The sequence below is a fragment of the Elephantulus edwardii genome, unplaced genomic scaffold (assembly GCF_000299155.1).
Source record: "Elephantulus edwardii isolate Elephantulus edwardi_28Jun2011 unplaced genomic scaffold, EleEdw1.0 scaffold00051, whole genome shotgun sequence".
NCBI lineage: Eukaryota > Metazoa > Chordata > Mammalia > Macroscelidea > Macroscelididae > Elephantulus > Elephantulus edwardii.
Window position 1 is genome coordinate 2,139,650 of NW_006399801.1, and position 27,677 is coordinate 2,167,326.

The following is a 27,677-nucleotide window of genomic DNA, read 5'->3' on the forward strand; positions in this document are numbered from 1 at the left end:
TCATTCGTTCGTTTATGTAGTCATTCATGCATTCAACTATGTCACAGTTATGATTCCGATTTAGGAAGTAAATGAAATACACAGTAAGAGTTTGATTTGATACTGTAAATATCTTAATCAATGGAAACAAAGGTTATAAAACAACATGTATATGAGTGGTTATATGAAAATGAAAACTATAACTATTCAAATAAAAAGAACTAAATAAAATAAAAAATACAGAAATTTGAGTTAGTTGATGTGGGAAATAATCTCTTTGCACAAAGGTCTTACTAATTACGTATAATAGAAAAGAGTAAGTAGGGTGGGTAGGAAGTTGTGACACTAACTCAAAGGTGGTACCTCTCTGGGAGTTTGAAGCCACCAAGGTTCCAAGGGGAAAAGATGAGCAGTGCCCTTCCATGAGATTTACAGCTTCCAAATACCTGCTGGAAGCTCAACTATACATCAGCTCTGAATCGATGGCAGTGATCTTTTTTTACACTTTTTTTTTATATTGAATGGAATGATTATCATGATAAGTCTCGCCTGTGTGGATTTCAGAGACATACTTCTGAGCAAGTTCGGTAAACATTGTGTTATTAGTTGCCATCAAGTCAGTTCCAGCTCATGGGGAATGGTGACCCTGGGTGTGCAGAATAGTGCTTCACGAGGTCTTTGAGGCTGTGTCCTTTCAGAAGCCAATATCCAGGCCTATCTCCTGAGGCACTTTGGAGTGGGTTCAAACTGCTAACCTTCTGGCTAGTGGTCAAGTACTTAATTAACCCTTGTGCCCCCAGGAAATGTATGGAACAGAGAAATGGAGTTAATTCAGAGGAAGAAACAAAAGATATGGAAGGAGGATGCTGGATGACCAAGAAAAACACAAAGTTCCTACGTATACTAGGTGGAAAAGGATGGAGGGACTTCAGAAGGCAGAGCCACCCTTTGTTCTGAGAGAGGAGAAAGGATAGGTGACAGTTGGAGATGCAGGACTTTTTCCATTTCATTCCATGATGTTCTGTACTTGCTTTTTTCCAGTTCATTAGACACATTTGTCTCCGCTTCCTCATCTTCCTACCAAATAATAAAAAATGTGCTAGGGATATTTAGATGTGTTGGAAGTCAGAAGATACTACAAATCAGGCCTCACTGAGGTCTTTTTAAGTAGCCAGCTGTTAAATATTTATCACCACCCTCCTGGGTGAAGAGGAGGAGCTTCATTCACTTTTCTTTAGAATGAGAAAAGGTAGTGAATAGTTGGATGAGTAGAGGTAAGACTGTGCTTGTGAATTGGAGGAGACTGGGAAAGATTTAGAACCGCTGCTCTGTGAAATGCAACAGGGAGTCATTAATAGAAGAAGAAAGTAATTGCCATGCAGCAAACAGTACCGACCTGCAATAGATACATTAATTGTAGCAGCCATGATGTTTACAGATCAGTGACTTTCTCAAGGGATGTTGTGCTGCTGGGAAGAAGAGTGAGTGTTGGGATCCCAAGATTGGTTACCACCAAGGCCAATGTGATCAGTAGTTTGATAGTTTTATAAGGAGTTCAATCTAGGCTTTTAATAAGATTCTTGAGATTAGAAGGCTTTATGAGAAAATAAAATAAGGCACTTAAAGAAAGGCTAAAGTTTTGAGGACTTAGGGCTCTAGGTTCAAATACAGTGAAACTTTAATTCTTTGAATGTGAAAGATGGGGACGTAGAACAAGCAAGACTTAAGATCAGTAGGTATTAAAAATGGAACCCATCTTAGTATCTATTTCCAAGGCAAAGGCAACGAATGAGTATTTGAAATATTGTACTTGTCACAGTCAATGGTATTGAGGAGTCAGGAGTCAAAATGTGTCCATTCTGAAGGATATGGTTAATGCTTGAGAATGGATAGTTGAGGTTGGTGGTAAAGGTAGAGATAATAGAATCATGAGGAGAAAAGAGACATCAAAGGAATTTTTTAAATGAGGGATCAACCAGTATACCATTGAAAGATTGGGATGACTCAGAACTTGCAGAAAATTTCCCTTGTGACTGTGAGTTGCAAACTCCAAGAGCATTGAGGGAGGGAGAGTAGTTGATTCGTTGAGTCGATGACCACTCCCGAGGATATTCAACATGTTGTTAGTAGGGGCTGTTCCTTGGAGAGGGACATGATGCTCAGAAAGGCAGAGGGTTGGTAAAGGAGAGGGGGACCCTCAACTGAGTGGATTAGACAGAGTGACTGCCACAATAGCCTCTTGTGTGTCAGGAAGTGTGAGGATGGCACAGGATAGGACAGGGTTCAGATCTGTTGTTCATTGGATCATTATGGGTCATACTTGACTGGATAGCATGTGACAACAACAATATGAGGATCCATAAACCTTTTCTACCCTGTTAGTTATCTTGGAAAAAACCTCAGTGTAGGGAGCTCTGGTGGCCTAGTGGAAGGAAGCCGCACTGCAATCCCAGAGGCATGCAGTTCAAATCCACCAGATGCTCTCCTGGAGAAGAAGGGACGATTGTACCTCCTCTACCAGTCAGATCTGATTTGATGGAACACACACACAAATAATAAAATAAAATTTAAAAACAAAACAAAACAAACAAACAAACAAAACCACACCTCAGTGTTAGCCTTCTCCTGATCAAGGATTTCAGCATGTATCCTTTGAAGGACAGATATTTAGAGACTCGGCATTTGTTCTTACTGGCCAACCTGGCTTTTAAAAAGGAGTGAGAAGAAAGTGGTTTTATTTTTGTTACACTATCTAACAATACCACCGTGATGATGTCTGGCATGGCCTAAATACCTCACTCATCAATTCACCCTCACAGTACTTTTCCCAGCCAGTATTAAATTTCCCGGAATTGGGAAGATTTAAAATGTTTGCTCCTCAAGATGTTTGAGTTCTGAGAATCTTCTTTCTCTCACACAGCATTGTCTTAATTTCTTAATGGCGTTTTAACTTAAAAAAGAAAGAAAGAAAGAGAAAGAAGGACAAAGAGAAAAAAGGGAGGGAAGGAAGGAAGGAAGCAAGGATGGAAGGGTGACCCCCCATATAATATAAGTGTGTAGTTTTATCAAGGATATAGTTTTATCAAGGAGACATGTTTCTCCCATATTTCAGAAGGCTGGAAGTAGGAATCCAGAGTGTAGATTCCAGGGCGGGGGATGAGGTGGGGGGGCTTTCTCTCTCCATCTTCTCTGAGGGAAGGACCCTATCTCAGCTTCTCCAAGGAATTTCTTGGCAGTCTCACATTGTGATAGTCTTCCCTTTTTTTGGTACTTGCCTTTGTGCCTGATCTACTCCTTTAATAACTCAAGTGTGGGGCTTCATAAACATGACAAATGCAAATTTATTCCCAAATGGGATTACATCCACAGGTAGAGACAGTGGGATTTATAGAACATATTTTTAAGGTCACAATTCAATCTATTAAAAAAAAAAAAAAAGAAAACACAGGCCAACTTCAAGTGGAAAGCAAACATATTCACTTGAATCTTTTTTATTTTCTGAAGGATACATATTGCAGTACTCTGAGGATAACAGTGAACAGTGGGGGAGTTTTCCCATCAGCCCAAGTGAACGCTCTTACCGCCTGGAAAATCTGAAATGTGGTACTTGGTATAAATTCACTCTTACAGCCCAAAATGGAGTGGGACCAGGACGCATAAGTGAAATCATTGAAGCAAAAACATTAGGGAAAGGTATGTATGAGTTGCTTTTTCAAGATTTTCTGTTTTCCAGGTCAAAGGGAGAACTAGAGTCCTTAAAGTTTCCTTGTGTATTTGTACACTTGTGTATTTGAACATTGTTATTCCAAAAATTAATTTGGCTATGGTGTAAATGAAACAGATGGCCAGTCTTTAAAGTCAATTAAAGTGCTCAATATTCCATTTGCTGTTAAAAAGAGTATCATCTAAAGATCAGGACAATGTTCAGGTTGGGTAGCAATAAAATGAATTTGTTTTCTCAAACTTTTCAGAGGAAATTTTCCCTTTAGTCACTAACACATCCCCATCACACCCCCTTCCCATCTGTCTATACTTTTCACCTTGCCTGTAAGTCTCTCTTAAAAAAAATTCTTTTATACTGGTTTTCTTACAAAGCTTGTATATATTGTTTTTCACAGTGACTGAGTCCAATATACATTCCCTTTTCTAGTCTTTTTTTAAAAATTAATTTTAATGAAAGTTTACAGAGACTTTGGATATTAAGGTAATGGGGGTAGGTGTGTCAGAGACAATAAGATTGGCAAATGATAGGGCAGGGTTTAGAGCTGTTGTACATAGGGTCACTGTGAGTCACAGGCCACTCGACAGCACATAACAACAATAGTCTTAAGAGCAGAACCTCAAGGCAATGATGTTCAACAGTGAATCCTGAAACGCAGGAAGGCAGGAAGATTGAGACAGATACTGTACCTGTGTGAGAGTGTAGTGAGAAAGGTGAAGACCGGATTTGGCAGGTTCCCCTTATACCGAAGTCAGACCTGGAAGCTCGAATGGCAGAAGTGAGAAGTCAGATGGAGAGGACATTACTTGAGTCTGACTTCTGAGCTTGTGATAACAAGTAGTGAGACTTTAGATGATAAGAGACTGAGTTGTCCAGAAACATTAACCCAACTCGCTGGGTTCCAATAACAAGAATTTAAAGCAAGGATCACCTGTTAGCGTTCCTAAACCTAACTCAGTCTTCTCAAGCCCATCCTAATGGGAATGTAGTTGGTAATCCACTTTTTTGCTGTGTGAGAGCTATGGAAGGAAATCCATAAATTAAAATAATGTTGTTTTTCAGGAAACTCTAAAAAAGACCTCATATACCTGCTTTCAAGTCTGTTTCTGATTTGTGGTGACCCAACGCACCAAAATTGGACTGCTGTGACCCATAGGGTTTCAGTAACTAGTTTTGAGAAGCAGAATACCAGGCCACGTTTGGGAGCTCCTGAGAAACCCGTTCTGCCTCCATTGGCAGATGGGTGGTAGCTGCACATGACTAATATGATTTGGTCAGGAATCAAACCCAGGTCTTTATCAGGGAAATAGAAAACTTTAGCTATGAACAACCACTATCCCCTGATAAACATTGCCCATCTAGTTTTCCCTCTCATACCTACATCCTTCACAACATCCTATTAATGTACTGTACTATTGTCAGTGACCTGTGGGCAAGACTGAGCTCTTTACCTAGGCTGAGAAGGATAGTGTTTTATTCTATGAACTGATTTTCCCAATTTGCATTCTCCTGCAGAGCCCCAGTTTTCAAAGGAACAAGAACTCTTTGCCAGCATCAACACCACGCGTGTACGGCTGAACCTCATTGGCTGGAATGATGGCGGCTGTCCCATCACTTCCTTCACACTGGAGTACAGACCTTTTGGAACAACGGTCTGGACCACAGCTCAGCGGACCTCTCTCTCCAAGTCATACATTTTATATGACCTGCAGGAGGCCACTTGGTATGAGCTGCAGATGCGGGTGTGCAACAGTGCTGGTTGTGCAGAGAAGCAGGCCAACTTTGCCACGCTCAACTACGATGGCAGTAAGCAGCTGACTGTGTAGTCTTGTCACCTGTGGTCCTCTTAGAAAGAGAAGCGCATGGGCTCTCAGTCCCCTCCCCCATTTAACATTCATCCTCGACATCAGACACCCACTGTCCACAGAATGCATTAGGCATCTATGCCATTCATCACCCTGCTGGGCTCTTTAGTTAACAGTCCTTAGGTAACTGTCCTTGTGTGTCTAGAAGTAAGATTCCACAAGGAACCTCATTAGGAAATCTTGTAATAGTTATTTTAGAGTTGAAGGATTCTATACCACGTGGCCCTGTGTCTTTGCCAATGACTGTGAGCTAACATTGTTCTTGTTTTCTTCCACCCCTGTGCCCACCCCATCCCAATCCACATAACAACTTTCTTTTTTGCTCTCATTAAGCCCTTAAATTGCATGTACCAGAACAGTTTTCCATAGTAAAGGAGGTCATGTTAATTTCTAAGCTGAAATGTGTCACTGACAGTAGTGATGGGATATTAGCATGCATACCTATGTGTGCACATTCACGCTCACACAACCCACATATGCTCACGTGCAGTGCACAAAAAGCACGTATACACAGTCTCACATGCATCTATAACACACATAGTCCTATAACACACACATGTTGTGAACAGATGCACAGAACACACATGTGTAACCTTTCATAATACACACAAACACGCATACACATGCCCATGTATATGCTACACACATACACACACAAAGCACATTCATATGCATGCATACATGCAGCACACATGCTCACACATGCACATGGCTGTATAATGTATGCATGCTCATATATGTTACACTCATATAAACACCAATACACTGTCTATATGCACACTCATTCCCATTACACACACACCCCCCACACACATTCATATATGCATGCACTGACAGCTTTAAAGGAATCTCTGAAATGTAGGTGAGGTGTCATTTAACGTTTATTTGACCAGCAAGAAATTCTTTAAATTGTTATCCTTTTCTACAATCCATATCAAGGGTCATTATTTTTTTTTATGTGAGGCAATTCCCAGCCCGGTGAGGATAAAAGGAACTGTATCATTGACAATACAGAACTTCTTAAGCTTTGTAGTTAGGGAACTTTAAAAACCCAAACCCCAAACCCATTGTTTTCAACCAGAGAACTTCAGAATGCACTAGGTAACATCGTGTAGATGCTGATTCCTGAAATCCCTCGGTGGTTTGCTGTCATAGAGTGACAGCAACTGAACTGGAGGCTCTAATCTAAGAGGTCATGTGAGAGCCTGAACCCCAGCCCCAGCCTTTGCTTCTAGTGGGCACAGGCTTCCTCTAAAGCCCCCTGCATGTTCCACGTCAAGCAGGAATGAGTTAACACAGAGTGTCTGTCTGTACCTAAGCAAAGACCCTAGTATTGTAGTCACTATGTGTAAACCTGGAGTGGGTTCTCCTCCTTTGATTATGTGAATTTGGAATCTTGCTTTAAAAACAAAACAAAACTCTAGCAGGCGTTTAGAATATATATTACAATACCTTAGGAAAAGGATAGTCCAGAGCCAAAAAGAAGTAAACAAACTAATGCTATCTGGGATACTCAAATGATTGCTTTCTCCTGGACCTTGATGGACCTACAGTTGGTTCTGCCTCCCATGTTGCACTCACTGTCTATGCCCATCACTGACTATTATCTAAGGTTATTTCCTCACTTCCCTCTCCCTCCCCAGCCAGAGCCTAGGCTCCTCTGACAGTAGAAAGTCTTAAGTACAAGTTTTTCTGGGATTAGTTATCCCAGCTTGAGCAGCAACCATTAGATCCTTCTCTGTCCCAAGACCCTGAAGCAGCATGAATATTTTCCAGAGTGCAACGCTTCTCCCTGCGAGCTGATATTTTTTCGAATCTACCTTACTCTTATTTTATTTAGCCTTCAGCTATGAGTGACTTCTTTCAAAGCTGCCATCATCATAAATCATCACGTACAAAGTAGCACCTTCAAATTGGTTTCTGCCCCTAACATGGTTTGATTCTTTGGCCATAAGCACTTTGACATCACATATTCTCACTAAGCATTTAAGTGTTTACCAGAGCTTTTTGCAAGGACAAACATGTTTCAATAACAAATATACTTCTTTAAATTAATGTTTACATTACCTGATTCTGATTAATCACCTTCTATTCCTGGATATTTTGCAATCCATGTAGACACCACAGAGTGCAGCCCATGTGTGCATGTGAGGAGTTTGTTTCTAACAATTCATTTCATTTTGAAACTACTTATGTGTACAACTGGAAGTTGTTACTCTAACAGAAAAAGTGCCTCACAGATTTTCAATCTGTTTTTTTTTATTCTAAAACCTATAATTGTCTCTTTTTATGCAACATCATAGATTACCATCATGGGAACAAAATATTGTTACTAACAGTACAGTGCATACGTGGCTTTATTAAGACAGGAAATAAAAATGCTTATCTTTCTTTTACTTTTAAAATATGACAGGGTTATTTTTTGAGCCAGTCCCACAGATACATAGGTATGGCATCCCTTTGCCTCTTCTTATGCAAAGACTTTTACTTTTCCAGTTTGAGAAAAACAATGACAAGTAGCCTTCCAGCCATATCTAGCCAGAGTCCAAATTACTCCACTTGGAGAAATTTCTTTGACTATTCTATCGCTAGTCTACTTTTCCTTAGGATTTCTTTGTTTTAAAGACCTATCCTTACATCGGTCTCTATAAAAGCCTTTTAGCTGAGGTTCTATGCATTTAGGACCAGGGTGTCCTGTTGTCAACCTTCTGAGGGTGGAAGAACACTCCTCTTGACCTTGGCAGATAATATAGGAGGTCAGAGTATCTATTATCCCTGCTCTATTTACTTAACACAAGATCAAGACAAATTTTGCTCTGGAGAGAAATATTTTTGCAATTTTTTTTCTAAAGCATTGACTCTAATGGCCTTTATTTTACATGAAAAATACAGTCGGGTAAGGCGTCCTATATGACAGAGGATGTTAAAATCCTTGATCCCATAAAACATGTATTTTTTTTCTCTCTGCCTCTCTGTATCCCTTGCAGTCAGCACACAAAAAGGTGCGTAGAAAAGCAGAGTAGAACTCAGAATTCCTTCTCTTTAGCAGTTCCTTTCTGTAGGAAATCTCAGCAATCTGCACCTCATAGCATTGCTGGACAGTGTCTGATCAGCAAATATGTATGTGTTAGAGACTATCGTTCCCTTTTGGAAAAAACTGTGTGTAGCTTTTATTCCTTAAAACAACAGTTTTTAAAGTAGATTTAGCTTTACACGTGTGTTAAACAAAAAACAAGGGAATAACCAAATGGAAAGGGCTTTGAAGCTTCACTAAGCTGCTCAGTGTGTGACACCTTAGCCCAAAAGCTCATCTCCTGTCTGCTAGTAAACCCTGTTGTTCCCCTTTGATGTGTAATTTGTCAAACAGCCTCCACAAAATTCCACTCTTGATGTGAAGAGGACACTTAATTTTAAGCAAATGTAGTGTGGCTTTTTTGAGCACCTCACCTGGACACAATATGCTTCTGTCTTCCTTCAAAATTATGTCCTTCAGAGAAAGGTGCTTTTGTGCAGATCCCAGCTCAATGAGATATGAAAGAAGCTTGAAATCTGGACAGAGAGGAGGGATAGACCCTGAGTTAGTGAGGACATAGGTGAAGCATTTCTCTCATTTCTCATCACCCTGGACACCCTCGGCTCACCCCGTGCGGTATTTATAACCCATCATCCCTAAAAAAACGCCATCATTTTGTCTTCATTAATAGTCATCTAACATCATGACCCTGTTTTCAGGTACAATCCCTCCACTCATTAAGTCAGTTGTCCAAAGTGAAGAAGGGCTGACCACCAACGAAGGGCTCAAGATGCTGGTGACCATTTCGTGTATCTTGGTCGGGGTCTTGCTACTCTTTGTTCTCCTGCTGGTGGTGCGAAGGAGGCGGAGGGAGCAGAGGTTGAAGAGGCTCAGAGGTAAGTCAAAATTTACCTGCTTTCTGCAGACCACAACTCCTATGCCCATTTATCCGACTGGGAAAGGCCTGCAGGAGACGGAATGTAGGGAGTATTCTCTCTACAGCCACTTGACTCTTTTTTATGATGGTTTTTCAGCCCTGCTGTAGATAGAATCTTAAGAGGAAAATCATTAAAAATTATCATTTCAGTAAATCAGAAATGGAATGCAAGTCCACCCTTCCTTGTTTCCTAAATCCTAGTTATTAGTAGACAAAGAAAGTTATTTTTTTCTTGGACTTTTCAACCCTATTCTCTTTGATTCTTTTTCCCTGTTGTTCAGCAGTGCTACCAATTAGGATTTTCTTTGAAAAGACCTATCAGATTTTCTCTGGAAATGAGAACTTTGTTCATTGCCTGGAAGCAGAAATTGAAGGCTTATGGTACTGAGAAAGCATTGTCAAGTAGAAAATGCATGCTTTCCTAAATTAGAAATTTGAGCTTCAGCTAGGTATAAGAGTTTCACTTTGCCTTAAAGAGAAAAAAAAATAATGGAAGATGGAGAACCTAGGCCAGATGAGACCCATTGTTAACAGACACCATTATTATAAAGTCCGGCTCTGCATAGTTCCATGTAATAAGGCTATTTCCAGCTCTGGCTGACAGCCTTTGCTTTGTTGATGTGAAGACAATGAATTATTCCAAAGATGAACCCCATCAGAAGTTTGGAAAAGAAATGCTCCCAGGCCTTCACCTTTACCTGTGAGAGTGTTTTGTGCAGTGTCTATATACCAAGTGTCCTTGAGAGGTGCCAATTATTTGCATTCAACTACTAACCTGCTGCAGTGGGCTCCTGTGTGTCAGAAAGAGTGAGGATGGCGCGGGATGGAACAGGGTTCCAATCTTTTGTTTATAGGGTTGCTGTCAATCATACACTGAAGACTGGAAGAAAATCCTGGTGATTTGCTTTTGTAAAGATTACAGCCAACAAAACTGTTTGGAACAGTTCTACCTTGTAACACATGGTGTGTCTTATCAGCCAGAATCAACTCAAAATTAATCCTGTCTTTTGGAATTTTTGCATCTTAATATCAGTGCATTTGCAGTATACTAGATGTGCTTCAAAATTATGCTTGAAGAACAAGTCTGAAAGCATTCTCTTTTTTGTTTTAAAATTTTTAATTGGATTTCATATAATTCTTCATATACACTTTGTTTCATTCATGTACTTTGCATTTTATTCAATTCTTAGATGGTGTGTTTCATTCATGCACATTGTGTTTTATATGATTTACATACACATTCATATAAATTGTGTTTCATTCATGCACATTGTGTTTTATATGATTTACATACATTCTATTTTTTATAATTAACTACCAATAAACTGCCTATTTTATCACAACATCTTGTCAAGTCCACATTGAACCATTCCCATTTCTTCACACATACACCGCCCCCACCACTACACACACACAATGGAATACTCTGCAGCACTAAAGAATACATTTTGTAAAATACTATATAACGTGGCAGTTAGTAGCGAGCATTATGTTGATTGAAATAACTTCAGTTCCATCAGAACAAATACTATATAAGACAAAGATTGCTAAAATACGAGAGTAACTGAGCTAGATCGGATTCCCTTTTTTAAAGGAACTCTGTGACACCCCTAATCTCCCTGATTGGAATGACACAAAACCACTGCCATAGTTCAGCCATATGCCAATTAGAGCAGAGGAACATGGCAATATTTTTATCTGGCTTCATTTATCCACAAGAGTCTTTTTATGTAATGTTAGCACTTTACTATTCATTTTCTTTTCCTTTGTCAACAAATTAGAATACTTGTATTAAAATGCACTCCTTTTTTCTATAAGCTATCCTAATTCCTCCATCTGAATCTTTTCTCACCCAGGAATTCCAGATGAACCATCGGTCTCAAGAAAATATTCTTTCAAAATTAGTTTAACCATATAGTTTGTAATTTTACAGACTTTGATTTAGTGGTGACTTTGTACTAATCACTATAAAGGATTTTATAGACAGAGATAATAATAATAAAAATCTTCTAAATTCTAGGTTCAGTATAGACAGCAGACACATAAGCATCTACCAGCAGAATGAAAAGTATCATAAATGCTAAAATAGATTCTAACAAATTTTATAGGAGTTTTGCTGTTCCAATGATGTTTTGCTGTTCACTGATGACCTGAAGGTTGGAGATTCAAACCCAGCAGCCACTGTTCAGGAGGAAGATGCGGCAATGCGCGTCTGTAAAGATTCCAGCCTTGGAAACCCTACTGATCAGTTAGACTGTGGTGTCTTGAGGGGTTGGAATGAGATCAGTCACAGCGGATTTAATGAGTTTAACAAATCCTGTACATTTACAACATGGATAGAAAAATGGAGGCTGCCTAAGAGCAGGATGATTTTTAAAAGCTGTAATACTGCCCAATATGTTGAGGAATTCAGTATGAGATGGACTGTATTGGAATTCCTTTGGGAATGTTCATCACTAGCTTCCTCAAAGGACATTTTTTAATAACCCAGTTTCCCAGAACAAGGGCTTCCCAGAAACCCTGTTGTAGCAGAATACCAAGGCCCAAATTGTCAGGCTATCATTACTAAGCTCTCAAGAGGTCTGCCCTGTTGCAGACTTAACAATGTTAAGACTTAATAATTAAGTCTATCAATGTCTAACTAGTAAAGGATCCGTGAAAGAGAAGAATCCTCATAATGACATGGATTGACAGTAGTGGCCTCAACCATGAGCTCAAATATGGCAACAGTTGTGAGGCTGGTGCAGGACTGGGTAGTATGTCCTCTGCTGTACATTGAGTCACAGGGAGCCAGAAGCAACTCTAGCACCTAACAACATTGTCCAACTAACTGCATTTGGGCAACTATCAACCATTCAGATATATTCTAAAAAGATCAGCAGTCAGAATTTCCTATTTGCTACTTCAATTTGATCTTAAGAATTCGGCAGTATGTAATTTAAACACCAAGTCAGTTCTTCTCAGAACTCTATCATTTTCTGTCAGAATTTATCTTTTCCCCTCTTTTTCTTCAATTTTTCTTCTTCCCCCACAAATGTAGCTTTGATATTTCTTATTCTATTTATGAGTTAAGCACTCCTAACCTCGCTTTTCTCTGCCAAGAGCATTTCCCGTTAAAGATGTTGCTGACTCTTACTGATGCATTTGGGTTAGCCTGTGAAAAGACCTTTGCATGCTATATTTTCGTTCTTAATAGTTCCTTGTATTGTAGTTATTGCTTTGCAAGGTTTCCATCCAGTAAATACCTTGGAACTGGCATTTTTTTTGTTGGCATTTCCCCTTTTGGATCTGGGTGTTGCACAATCAGACTTGGTAAAGAAAGCAGCACCTCACATCAGCAAGCATAGGCTTTCATTCCCAGGACATAGCTCTCTTTTCTTTGTCAGAGAAAATATAGAGTCAACACAAAACTTTCGGTAGGAAGTAAATAAGTGCCATGAAGAAAAAGAGCAATTAAGAGAGACGTGAGGGAGAGCCAATTTCCCAGAAGTTACTTGCCCTGATATAAAGAATACGAAGGCTTGCATTTTGTAGGTCCTTAATAAAGCCCGTTCAAAGCAAGAGTCTAGCAAGAGAACAGCAAGAATGCAAAGGGTTTAGGGACTCAATTCTGTACTTCTTCCTAATGGCAAGTTGGAATGGGAGGGAGCACATTAAAAGAAATTCAGTTCAACATAACAACATTGATTATCTGCCAAGTGCCAGTTGTCAGGCTAGGTACAGCAGAAGAAAGATGACTATAACCAAGCCCTGTAGAAGCTGACTAAAGTATTAGTGGTAGATAAAAGCTAATGAGATAAAGACTCATCTTTCTCTAACTGTGAAGAATGCTGTCATAAAATGTCCACGCAGGCGATTTCTTTGTAAAAGCAAAGACGATGAAGGGCTGCCTTAAAAAGCCCTTTTTGTCTTTCAGCCCTGTGAGGCCACTGAAATCTTAATTAACTGAAGATATCTCCACCATAGTCAAGGAGAATTGCATCCACAGAGTTTAATGTACTACGTGCCTATTAGACAGCCAAGGTCTGTTAGTAGAATCTCCTAATTACAACGTGACCCACTTAGGATACCGATTGTGTGTTTAATTGAATTCATATATATTTACAGGTTTTACAGAGAGAATTGTGCTTTACATGGTACTTTTTAATGTTCGCATTAAGGACATGTCTAGTAGGATGTCACTGTTACCTAAGTAACCTCTCCTCAGGGTAAAAAATGGAAATAAGATATTCTGAGTTACACAAAAATACTGTAGGAGTTCTAAAGGATATTTTTAGAATCACTTTTAAGGTCAAGTTTAAGGCATTATTTGATTACTGGAAACTACTTGCATATTTATAAGCAGGATATGTTTTACTGTAAAGAGAAGCAACCTAGATCGGTGAATACTATAGAATAAATTTTCATGTGTGTTTTATGTAAAACTGAAAAAAAGGAAATTAAATGGGACTCAAGAAAATTAGCCAACCTATATTCTTCCTTCCTGAGTACTAATTTTAGAGCACAGTGACCTCTAAAAGTCCAAATTGTCAGCAAGTGGTGCATTTTAAAAATATCTCTAACCTTATCTAAGGAGCCCTGGTGGTGCAGTGGTTATATGGTAAGCTACTAACCAGAGGTCAACAGTTCAAGCTCAGCTGCACCAACCTAGGAGAAAGATCTAACAGTCTGCTTCCATAAGATAGTGATAGAGAGCAAATGGGACTCATTTTTTAAAATGATTTAGCTCAACAGCAATGGGTTTTGTTTAATTTCATAACCTTATCCAAGGGTTCAAAAGCCATATTTAGCTTTAAGTAATGCCCTGTTTTCCCCCAACTTCCAGCTTCTTTGAAATTCAAGGTTATAGAGTGAATCACTGGCAAAGCTGGGATCCCAGCAGTCCTAGCCTTATAAAAATTTGATTCCATGTCAGAGAATCAACTCTAACATTACTAAAAGCTTCCTCCTTTAGATTAAGTTTTCCCAAGAGGGTATAAGGTTATGCTGGCACTGTCCAGCATGAGTCAACTTTATAGCTAAAAAGCGATTGTCAATGATTTTAGATAAACTGAAGAGAAAAATCCCTAGGTTAATGAAAATCTGACCATTCTTCTATTGTAAAATACCCGTTTTTCCATGAAAGGAAACAGATTTATTCTTTTAAACATGTTTTTATATGTTTTGAACATCACAAACCTGGAGTAAAATCCAGAAGACCATTTCCAGAGCAAGTCTGGACTTCCCATTTTCTAAGAGCACAGTTTAAAGGCTGAGCCACAAGGGAAATGTGTCAGTTCTTTAGCTCTATGATGCTCATTAGACTGACTAGAAATAGAATATTCCTCAAAAGTGAGCATGCAAAACTTCCTCTTGTTTGTATATCATTAGGAAAGACCAATTGTTAGAAAGAATGCAATGTCTACTAAATAAAGTAAATGACAAAGGGAAATGAGAAACTCTCAATGAGATAGACTAATACAATGGTCATACAGAGCGACCCATGATCATAAAATTGGCACAGAATGAGGCAACATTTCCTTCTGCTGTCTCCTCCTGTGCAAGTAACTGTCTCTGAAAACCTGCTGGAGGATCAGCTATGGGTCATTTCCGACTCTGCGCTACACAATAACAATATACATTTAACCCTCTCTAGGATGAATCTGTTTGTTTTCTTGGCAGTCCATGGTACATTCATGCTGGGTAGAGTAGAGGGACAGCACAGGAGGGGAAGACCCTCTATGAGGTGGATTGATTCAGTGACTGGGGTAATTGGGATGGGTGTGTCAGAGGCAGTGCGATTGGCACAGGATAGAGCAGGGTTTATAGGGTTCATAGGGTCGCTATGAGTCGCAAACGACTCAACGGCACATAACAACAACAACAACAACAACAGCGAGAGCTGGTGACCTAGTGGCAAGAAGTTGAGCTGTAATCCCGAAGGCCCATGGTCTAACTCTGTCAGCCGTTCCACAGGAGGATAGGCAGTCTTCTCCTGTGCCATTAGCTGTCTCTGAAAACCCACTGGAGGGTCAGCTACAGGTCATTCTGACTCGATGGTACACAACGACAACAACAACATCATACACACGTTAGCTATGAGTCACCTCATCTAACAGTAATATACCAATCATCTGCTTTGAAAATGAACGTAAAAGCTTCTCTATCACATAAGACCAAAAGATACTATGAAATTTAATCATCTAAAAGCGGAGGAGTGGAAGCCCACTAGCACTTACAGACTTAAATATAATGTAAAATAAATCAAAATGGTACCAACATAAATATGCAGAGCCTCTGTGCATGCAGGAAACCTAAGGGGATATTTAGTGAAAAAAGTAAAAAGTGGAAACCCTGCTGGATTCATGGCCAAGTGAATAAATTTCCAAATTGTGGTTAAGCTGAGAAACATTTTAGTTCTATGCTTTCTTAAAAAAAAAATTCCTTATCTTAGTTTCTTAATAAAGTTAACCTTTCAAAAAAATCTCTAAATTTGTATTGGCAGAGCTAAGAGGAAAAGGATTTGGGTATCTAAGAGTGGGGAGCAAGGAACCTTTGGATGCTGCCAGGCCCACAGCATGAGCACCCGATGGGATGGAGCAGGGAATGGGGTGTGAGTGGGCAGTGAGGAGGGAGCTGGGCATGGAGAAGGCGTGGGTAGTCAGAAGGGAGAGAGTTGGTAGCAGCTCTGGCCCCAGAGCTTTGTCTTGCTTGGGTCTCTGTTTTGTCCATTTTTGCACTTGCAGTTTTCTCAGGCTGCAAGAGGAATGGCTTTCTTTTTAGGATATACAGCTGGTCATAGCTTTTGGATCAGCTTTCATATGAGCATTCTGATGATTGAAGGTGCTCTTTATGATCTTGTAAAAACTTAAATAAAAGTTTATAGCCCTTACTGAAATAGCTACTTTATGTTGTAAGATTCATTTTAAGTTCACAGAAAAGCAGACATTGTTTTGAGGGAGTTTTTTTTACATTTTATTTTATATTGGCTTGCATAGACTTAAAGGTCTTTGATGAATGGCGAAATAAAGTAAGACTTGTTATCCCCAGTTGGCTCTGTGTGTGTATACATGTGTGCAAGTAATTTATTAAACTTTGAAATTATATTCATTTGGCTATTGATGATATTCCTCTTATTTATTCTAAAAAAGGAAAAGATTTGGTATATCAGTCCTAGAAGCTACAAGTCCAAAATCGAGGAATTTACAATATTTACTCCTTCCAAAGGCTGAGAGGAAGAAATCTTTGTCCCTTCCAATGTCTGGTAGCTCCAGTCAATCCTTGGCATTCCTTTGTTTGTAGACTTATCACTCTAATCTCTGTCCTCACATGGTCTTTTGTGGGTCTGTTTGTGGCTGTTTTCTCTTCTTATAATGACATTAATCATTGCATTTCAGACCCACTGTATGACATAATTTAAATTTGATTACAACTGCAAAGACCCCATTTCAAAATAAGGTCACATTGACAAGTGTAGGATCTAGAACTTAACCTACCTTTTTTTTTTAAGATTTCCCATTTTAAAGAAGTATTACCAACTTCTTTTTTATTTTTACTAAATCAGATCTAATTCAGAGAGCTGGTCCCAAACTACAAACCAGGTCAGGTAGAGCAAGAAAGGAAACCCAGATCATTGTTTCCTATCCCAGTCATCTCTCTCTAACATTGTTTTGCTGTTAGGTTTCATCAAGTTGCCTGCCATTCATAGTGACCCTATGTATAATAGCTCTGAGCCCTGCCCTATCGTAAGCCAGTCTCACTGCCTCTGACACACCAATCCCAATCCCAGTTACTGTGTCAATCCAGCTCATCCAAGGTCTTTCTTTCCTGCACTGTCACTTCACCTTTCCAAAACTGACCCCTCCTGGCAACATGCTGAAAGCTTCAAAATTCTTGCCTCCACGGAGCAACCTGATTTCACCCTCTCTAAGACAGACCTATTGTTTTCTTGGTGGTCCATAGTACATGTCCAGTACTTTTCTCCAGCACCACAACTCAAAGGCATCAATTCTTCTTCTGTTATCATTAGGCATTGTCTAGCATAGCATACCAAGTAAATGTGAAGACCACACCTGAATCAGGCACACCTTAGTCACTAGACTAGCATCATTGCTCTTTAGCACTTTGGAGAGATCCCTGACAACAGATTTCTCTAAAGCAATTCGTCTTTTGATTTCCTAACTGCTGGTTCCAAGAGTATTTATTGTGGAGCCAAGGAAGCTAAAATTGTGAACAATCTCAGTTTTATCCATTCATCATGGAGCTGCCAATTGGCCAAGTGGTGAGAATCTTTGTCTTCTTGATGTGTAGATTCCATCCATATTGGTTTCAGTCTTTGACCATCTGTAACAAACACTTCCGTTCCTATTCAGTTTCAGCAAACAAGGTTGTGTCGTCTGCATAACACAGGTTGCTGATGAGTCTTCCTCCAATCCTGATGCCACATTCGTCCTCATAAAGTCTAGAGTCCTGAATTATCTGTTCCACATATAGACTGAAAAGGTATGGAGGCAGGACTCATCCCTGACTCAGTTCTTTCCTGATTGTGAAGTGCAGTGAGTGTTTCCTTAGTCTGTTCTGAGGATCTGAGAACCCAAAATTTGACCTTGAGTCTATCTCACTTGAATTTAAAAACCATCTCAGGAACAGATTTTAGACCTTGAAAACTAATGAACGAAGACCAGGTGAGCTGTGAGAGAAGATCAGAAATATCATCCATGAAAAATTCAAAAGGCCATTACAAAGACAGAGGAGGAAGAAAATACTGAAATGGATGTCAAAAGAAAATGTTTGAATATTGCATAGGGCAAGAAGCCAAAACAAAGGGAAGAAATCAAGAAGCTAAGGAACTTTAGGATTTCTAAGGGCAGCTTGGAAAACAAACTAAGGAAATTATTATAAGGAAATGTAAAAAGATCTGGAGTTGGAAAATCAAAAGGGATGAGCTCACTTGGCATTGCTTAAGGGGAAAGAACTGAAGCCTCACGTGGCAATACTTAAGCATGCTATGAGCAGAATATTGAATAATCCAGGAAACATCACAACAAGATGCAAGGAATATACAATCACTTTACAAAAACAAACAAAAAACCACCAACAACAAAAAACACCCAAAATAAATAAATCACTGACACAATTGATGAAGGTGGAAATTCAAGCTACCTAATGGAATTGGCAAGAAACAAGACCCCAGGAACTGATGGAATATCAATTGACATATTTCAACCAATAGTTGCTGCCCTGGACATGTTTACCAGGTTGTACCAAGAAATCAGGAGGACCATAACTTGGCCAACTGACTGGAAAAAAAAAATCCATATTTATTCCCAATCCAAAAACAGGTGACCCAACCGAGTGTAGAAATTATCAAACTGCATCATCAATATCACACTCAAAATCCTGCTGAATATTATCTAAAAATTACTGGAACACTAAATCAACAGAGAAGTACCAGAAATACAAGCCAAGTTTAGACAAGGTTGTGGCACTAGAGACATTATCACCAAGAAAAGATCTTCAAACTTTAAAATATTCGAGTAAGAAATAGAATTCTCCTACCATGTTGTTGTTATTGTTCCTTACATCAAGTCAAATTTAACTCTTGATGATCATGTGTAAATCTTAAGATTCTTAAGGTTCTGACCTATTAGAAATAGATCACCAGCTATGTCTTCTGAAATGTCTTTGAGTAGGTTTGAACCACCAATTTACTGGCTAGAAGTCAATCACTTAACTGAGTGTACCACTTAGGGACTCCTATTATCAACACAAAGTCCATTGAAAAGCCCCATTGAGACATGAAATGTAACAATGAATTAAAACAGTTCTATGTGGAACAAGTGGTGGCATTTTGTGAAATTGAACTTTAAGCTGAAAAGTCATTGTTTTGAGTCCAGTATCCACTCACTGGAAGAAAGGCGGGCAGTCTCTTCCTTTGGAGAATTGTCATGAGTCGAAATTTACTTGATAACGTGGATTTGATTTTATATTCCTCTAACATGCACATTTTAAGCTACTGTACTCTCAACTTCTTTTGACCACTAAGTTCAGAAAGTTTTTTGTGCTCAGCTATATTCTTTTTCTCATCTCTAAACCCGTCCACCTACCACAGTAATGAAAGTGTTCTCTTGAACACACATATTATCTTGGAAGCAGTTACCTTCCAACCACCAAGTTCACTTTTTTCTCTCTGTCATTTTTAAACCCTCTTTGCAGCATTCAGTGCCATGAGGAAATTTCGTCCCTTTGAAACTGCCTCTGTTCACAATTTCATATTTACTAGACTATTTTAAGTACTTCTTCCTTGTTTCTCAGCCTAAAGAAGGAGCCCCAGAAAAAAGCCAGATGCATAGGACTCACATGGGGCTTTAGATAAGATAGGATGAAGTCTAACCTTAAGATGGAAGTAAATTTGTTTAACAACAACAAAAATGAAAAACAAAACAAAAAAAACCCAGGAGCAGTTTACTTGTTTTAGTCCAAGAAGAATAAGGCTTAGAAAGATGTATTAGTATTAACAGATAACAGATGGCAAGTAAAAAAGAAGCAGTATTCCACATCTGCTTTGCTCAATGTACTAGGAGAATCCTTATTCAAACTGGGAAATGTGAAGTGAGAATTATTAAAAGGAAAAACAGTGAGGAAGGGAGTAAGTAAAGGAGGGAACAGGGAGGAAGGGAAATATGGAAAGAGAGAGATGGAGGGAAGAATAAAGGGAGAGAGAGGGAAAGAGAGGAGGAGAAAAAATATAGAACAGAAGGAGGATAAAGAAAAGGAGAGATTGCACAGGATGCTTGAGAAAATAGAGTCCTTGATTAATTTCAGTTAATTTCTTTTCAACATTTAGCAAACTGTGAGTGGGTTGTCAAATGTTGCTCATGGTTGCTATTATTGTTGTGCATTGTACTGGGAAAATCTGCAGTTAGGACCTTTCCAAATTATTGAGGAGCAGGGATGTCAGTTTGAGGACTAAGGTGCATCTGATTCAGGTCATAGTCTTTCCAGTTACTAGGTATGCATCTGAAATCTGGACAATGAATAAGGATAACAGAAAAAGAATTGATGCCTTTGAGCTGTGGTGTTGGAGAGGAGAACTGAACATTCCATGGACAGCCAAGAGAAAGAATAGATATGTCATGGAGAGGGTGCAGTTGGAGTGGTCTTTGGAGGCAAGAATGATGAGGCTTCACCTCACATCCTTCAGACAGAAGGGATTGTTTCTTGGAGAGGGACATGATGTTGGGAAGGGTGAGGGGTCAGTGAAGGGGAGGAAGACCCTTAACCAGGTGGATTGACATGGTGACTGCTGCAATGGGCTCTTTTGTATCACGAAGTGCAAGGATGGTGCAAGACAGGACTAGGTTCAGATCTTTTGTTCATAGGGTCACTATGAATCGTGCTTAACTCAACAGCACCTAACAACAACAACCACAACCACAGAGTTGGAACTGACCCGTAGCTGACCCTCTGGTGGGTTTTCAGAGGCAGTTAATTGCACAGGAGGAAACTGCCCAACTTTATCCTGTGGAGCAGCTGGTGGCCTGGAAGCACACAGCTTCTTGCCACTAGGCCACCAGAGCTCCCTATTACTAGGATAAAAGATACATATTTACAAAGAACTATTAAAAAAATTACAGATAATCAGCAGCCTAATGTGAGTTCTGGTAAATGCTGAAAATCTAGGGCAAGGCAAAACATTTTTACCATTGAAAGGTTAGGCAAGATGGCATGGGAAAATGGTCCCTAGGCCCTAAAGGATAACATTTTAGCATTCTGAACATCTTCTCCAGCTATAACCCCAAGAACATTCAAGAGAAATCTAAGGAAGATAGTTATACACTAAATTCATTTGAGAAGGGGGCTCTGATGCCTTAGTGGTAAGAAGTTTTGTTGCCAGCCACAAAGATATGCACCTCTAATCCACCAGCTGGTCTGTGAGTAAAAAGATGAGCAATCTTCTTCCTTAGTATTTACTGCCTCTGAAAACTCTTTGGAAGGTCAGATATGAACTGGTTCCAATTCGACAGAATGCTAATTTTTTTAAACTTTAGATTTTAGAAATTATGGACTGAAAATGAATGATAGAGCAGATGGTTTGTGAGCATTGAGGAAATCATAGGAATCGCTGGAGATCTGGATGGCCCACATTTACGTTTTGACAGGGTTGATTGATTAGTGTTGGGGAATCAAGCTGCAGCTGGAAGCGTTAGCAGGCTGACCTGATTTTTGAGGTGGCACTAGTCCAGGTGGAAAAAGCTCAGAGTCCAAATATTAAGGGATTTCAAAAGGCTAAAGTCAAGAGGATAAAATTTAATAGGATTCATTGTTAAGTTTCATATTTAGTTGTAGGAATTCATTTACAATACATTTAATGAGCATTGTGCGCTTACTGATATATGAACAAGAAAATATTAAAAAATTACCAGTTGTGGGTTTTTTTGCTTGGCACTCTCATTTAATAGAAAAAGAATAATAAATCATAGTGTTTTAATAGATAAGACTCCAAAGTAGGGAATTAACAAGAAATTGTGTCAACAGGAGGAGTGGTTGAGAAACTTAAAACCTTTAACTAGAAAGAAAGCTGAGGCGTAGAGGACAGATCAGTTATGTGAAAATGTTTGAATGGTTCTTAAATGGTTTCAGAAAGCATTATTATGTTGTTGGTGGTAAATGACATAGTGTCACATTTGACTCATGGTGAATTTGTAACAGAATGAAACACTTCCCAGTTCTGTGCCATCTACACAATAGTATGTTTGAGCCCATTGTAGCAACCATTGTACCACTCTATCTCATTATATGTTTTCTTCATTTTATTGATCCTCTTCTTTACCATTGGTCTAGTGAAGGATCTTTACTGATTGCATGTCCAGAGTAAGCTCTCCTCACTTTTAAGGAGCGTAGTGGTTTGATTTTTTTCCTGGATTGATTTGACTTTGTAAACTACTAAGAAAGAGAAAAGGGTCTGCTATATGGTGTTAAATACAGGGAAGAGTTGACCACCTTGCTTGTGGCTCTTAGGTCTGTGGAACAGTGTAACGGAAGGAAATACCCACTGATTATAAGCAACAACTAGCATTTCCACTTAGAGTATGCTAGTATTGTTTCCATCTCTTAGACATTATAGTAAGTTTATATCTTAGCTAGATTTAAAGGCTTAAAACAACGACAACCGAGTTGTGTTGGGTGACTTCATGGAAAGGAACAGTGCTGATGAGCACAGCAACGGAACTAGATGATTCCTGAAGACATTTGAGTCTGAGTCACTCTCAGAAAATGAGTTCAAAGTATTTGCACCTTTGTATTTCCCTTCGTTATTAGAGCATTGTATTAGCCACTGCTGAGCTGTTACGTGACACTAATTAATCCCAAGCTTCTGGCATTCCATACATGTATTTACTTTTTAAGTGCTAAGTCATTCAGGAAGAGAAGAAACTCATCATAATATTTACTTTGTCTTTGCAGATAAATATAAAGACATGAGCTAGGAAATTAAACACTGTTTTGCTTCTTTGCTTCACCATGTGGGTGGGTTGAATGGGACCTGCTTCATTTCCCAGACTGACTCCATCTGTGCACAGAATCAGAGCCCTGAGCTGAGGTTACCCGGGAAGAATAGAATGGTCGACTTGAAGATTGGACTTTTCTTCATGGTAGTGGCTGTTCACTACGCCATTATTACTCTGGCTGTTCATGGACCTCAGAAATAGCACACTGTTTCCCAATCAGAAAATGGTTCATTTTAAATGTCAGCCCAAAATAATGACTAGAAATGTTCCTACATATGTTGGTTGGTTTTTACTTGTAAAACCAATCTCATAATCAATTGAATTCATATCAAAAATTCTGTTTATTGAACTGTGCAATCAAGATCAAAACATTTAACAGAGAAATGAAAAGAGAAAGGGGTACAATTGTTTCATATTCAAAGAAAACATTTGTTTTGTTAAGACAAATGTGTAAAAAGAATATATTTTAAGAAAAGTGAGAGTTTCAATATAATGCCATAAAATATTTTTTAAAAGAATAATTTTTTTTATCTATCCACTTTTATCCTATTCTCCTCCGACCCACGCACCCCCACCTCCCGCCACGTCAGACCTGCTTTATAACAGTGGTGCTATGCAGTATTTCTCCTTTTGTGATTAAAATCTTTCACTCAGCATGATGTGCTACAGGGTCTCCCATGTTGTATAATATTTTACTAGCTCACTTTTTAGGGCTGCATAGTATTCCATTGTGTGAGTATACCATAGTTATCCTATCCATTCAGAAATATATGATAAAGCATTACATGTACAACAACAGCCCAAAGTAAGAGATGTATCATTGTAAAGGGACGGGGGAGCTAATTGTGCAACAATGAAGGAATATTTTTTAAAAAGTGAAATTGGGGAGGGGAAAGGGAGGGCGAGGGGGTAAAATGTACAATAATGAATGAATGAAAATCTAACTTCGTTGTAAATGTTCATTAAAATAAAACTTGAAATAAAATTTTATTAAAAAATAAATTACCTACAACATGCAAAAATAAACTTTAGCTTTCCTGCCATAAAAAAAAAAAACAATAGTAACTTTTCTACAGTATTAGTCAAGAAGGTAGCCACGTTTTGGCTAGCAATGTCCTCCCTGAAAAAAAAAAATAAGGAAAAATTTGTATTTGTGAATTTGAAATAAACAACAATGTGTCAAAACAGTAAAGATCATTTCTCACTACACCCACTTAGGGAACTCATAGCTCTAAAATAACACCATTTTAAACCGAAGTACTATGCCATATGTATTTTTTTTTCTTTTTCAAATTTGGAATTTTTATAACAAAAAAAGTCCTGGTACTCCATAAACGAGTTACTTTCAAAGTTAAACTTCTGAGTGAGAAAATAAAGTGAGATTTTTCTAGACATGACAAATAGATGTCTTCTCGTGTGCCATTGATTGTGTTTCAATTGATAATAACCTCATGTGTAGCAGAACAAACACTGCTTGGTCCTGCTCCGTTCTCACAGTCCGTTCTGTCTTGGAGCCCATTGTTGTGGCCACTGTGTCAACCCATCACTTGTTTGCTGGCTTTCTGATTTACAAACGTGATGTCCTCGCCAGGAGTGGTCCTTCCTTTTAACATGTCCAAGGACATCAGACAGAGCCGCTCCCTCCTTGCTGTGAAGGCGCATTCTCACTGCACCTCATCCAAGACAGATGTTTTCATGTTTCTCAAGGTCCATTCACTATCCTTTGCCAATACTATAATTCAAAGACATCTATTATTTTCTACCTTCTTTATTAATTTTCCAGATTTCACATGCATATGAAGTGACTGAAAGTAAATAACCAAACTGAGCCCGTTGTTGTTGATCCTGACTCAAGCACATTACAGGACAGTGGAGTTTTCCCGTAGTGTTTCCAAGTATAATCTTCACAGAATTAAAGATTTTCTTTCTCCTGTGGATTAGCAGTTGAGTCCAAACTGCCAATCTTTCTCACTTAACAACCAAGCACTAATCCACTGTGACTTTGGAAATGTTACGGTCTCACAGTAGTTATTTTATTTATTTGTAAGTAAGAACATAAAGTTCCCATGAAGAAATAAGGAAACGAGAAGATTCTGAATCATTAGTAGTGATCTTGGTATATTTTAATATGTCATTTTAAATATGGTTATTTTAAGATGAATAGAGTCATCTAGAATATTTGTCATAAGTGGCTAAATGAATGTCAGAGTTTATTATCATGTGCTAATATAAATTTTCTTTCCCCAGATGCAAAGAGTTTGGCTGAAATGCTCATGAGGTAAGAAGAAAATCTAGCACTCCAGGTTATAATATCAAGATTATTATGTTTTATAAAAAATAACACCAAGCATGCCTTTATGATTTCTTTTTATTATGGTGGTCTTAAATTAATAAAATATCTCCTTGAACATAAAAGTTTCATATTATATTCATTATCCATGAAATGTTTTATTGGATATATAGATTTCTAATAAGATAATTGTATATGAGTCATATGTAGTTTGCTTGTTGACTTAATTAGTGAAATGTTTCCTATTAATCGGGAAGCAAAGAGGTGTAGTATGGTAAGTAGCTTTGATTTTGCTTCCAAGCAAAAACCTTAAATACCAAAAATGTCTTTTGGAAATGACACACATACATCAATGGCAGTTGACTTCCATCTTTAATCTTCCAGGAAGCTAGATTTATGGGACATGGGCTCTTTGTGAATTATAAAAAGTGCTAATATAATAAACATATGAGTAATTGATAATCTGAACTACAGTCTGCCCCTGGCCTAGTTTTAACTCTAATACTGAGTTTCTCCAATGGTATCTTCCAAATTTTAGCCACTCAGATTCCTATGCAGCCCACTGGGTGAAATCCATGTGTAAAGTCACCTTCTGTGTCTTTAAGAAAAAATATTTGCAATGAATAAATCATTGTAAATACAAAATTCAATCATTCTCTTTCCAGGCTCATTTTGAATACCAAGTCCATATTTTCCAACTACTATTAATTTCATTGCTTCCTACTCTTGCATTCCAGTCACCAATTATTATTAACACATCCTGATTGCATGTTTGATCAATTTCAGACTACAAAATTTGGTAAAAAATCCCAATTTCTTCCTCTTTGTCACTAGATGTAGGAGCACATACTTGAATTAACTGGTCTTCCTTGTATGAGTATGGATATTGTCTTAAAACTCACAACATTGTATTTCAGGATAGAACTTGAAATTGACTTTTTTACTATAAATGCAACACCATTCTTCTTCTGTTTTTTATTCCTTGCATAGTATGTTGTTGTTGTTGTTAAGTGCCGTCGAGTTGCAGGTGACTCATAGCGACCATGTGAAGGAGAGTCCTCGACGCTTGGGTGCCTTTCATCCTCTCTCTAGGTTCATAGGCTGCATAGTATTGTTGTTGTTGTTGTTATGTGCCGTCGAGTCGCCTGCGACTCATAGCGACCCTATGTACAACAGCCGTAAACTCCGCTCTGTCCTGTGCCAATCGCACTGTCTCTGACACTCCCATCCCAATTATCCCAGTCACTGAATCAATCCACCTCAGAGAGGGCCTTCCCCTCCTGCGCCATCCCTCCACCCTCCCAAGCATGATGTCCCTCTCCAAGGACCGGTCTCTCCTCACTACATGTCCAAAATAAGTTAGACGGAGCCTCAGAATCCTTGCCTCCAAGGAGCCACCCGGTTTAACCCTCTCCAGGACAAATCTATTTGTTTTCCTAGCAGTCCATGGTATTCTCAGTACTCTTCTCCAGCACCACAGCTCAAAGGCATCAGTTCTCCTTCTATCCTCCTTGGTCATTGTCCAACTCTCTGATGCATAACAGGTGATTGCGAAGACCATGGCCTGTATCAAACGCACCTTAGTCTCCAGAGAGACACCACTGCTCTTCAGCACTTTGGAGAGGTCCCTAACTGCAGACTTTCCCATGGCAATGCGCCTTTTAATTTCCTGGCTGCTGGTGCCAAGACTGTTGACTATGGAGCCAAGCAAACTAAAGCTGTGTACAATCTCAATCTCTTCACCATCCATCCTGATGCTGCCGATTGGTCCAGTGGTGAGAATCTTTGTCTTCTTGACATTGAGCCTCAATCCATGGTATACCATATGATTATTTGATACAAAGTGGCTATAGCAGGTCCATTGCATCTCACTAATGCCTAGTATGTCAATATTCATGTGTTCTATTTCATTTTTCATAATTTCTAATTTTCCAACATTCAAGCTATGAACATTCCATGTACCAAATATTTAAAAATGTTTGTTACTGAATTTCCTCATTTCAGCTGACTTCCAATCCAGGCTCTATCACTACACTGCTAAACCTGTCCTTTTTGTTTAGTGTTCATAGGGATTCCAAAGTGTTTTATATAGGAAGTAGATGGCCATCCTGCTCCCTATCTGTCTTAATCATGGAACTCCACCAAAACACATCCATGATGGGAAACCCATTTGAAATTTGACACACCAGTGGAAGAGCTTTCAGTATCACAGACACTGCAAGTAACCATAGTACAACAAATTGACAGACAAGTGTTGTACCACTTAGAACAACAGTCCTTTCTAAACATAATCAATAGTAGGACTGAGGGGCCAATTGACATTTATTTAGATATAAAGGCCCACCCACCAGATCCTGTTTGCCCAGAGGAGAGGCTTCTCACTCA

The 27,677-nt window shown here is 38.8% G+C and overlaps 1 protein-coding gene across 1 annotated transcript in view; it reads left to right on the plus strand.

Annotated features, from left to right (window-relative positions):
* Positions 1-27,677, plus strand: part of DSCAM (Down syndrome cell adhesion molecule) — an 845,501-nt gene that overhangs the window by 761,806 nt on the left and 56,018 nt on the right. Inside the window, exons 25-28 of the mRNA XM_006886768.1 lie at positions 3,484-3,672; positions 5,216-5,506; positions 9,298-9,474; positions 25,250-25,280. Of these exons, the coding sequence (XP_006886830.1) occupies positions 3,484-3,672; positions 5,216-5,506; positions 9,298-9,474; positions 25,250-25,280 (688 nt within the window). The remainder of the gene's footprint in view (positions 1-3,483; positions 3,673-5,215; positions 5,507-9,297; positions 9,475-25,249; positions 25,281-27,677) is intronic.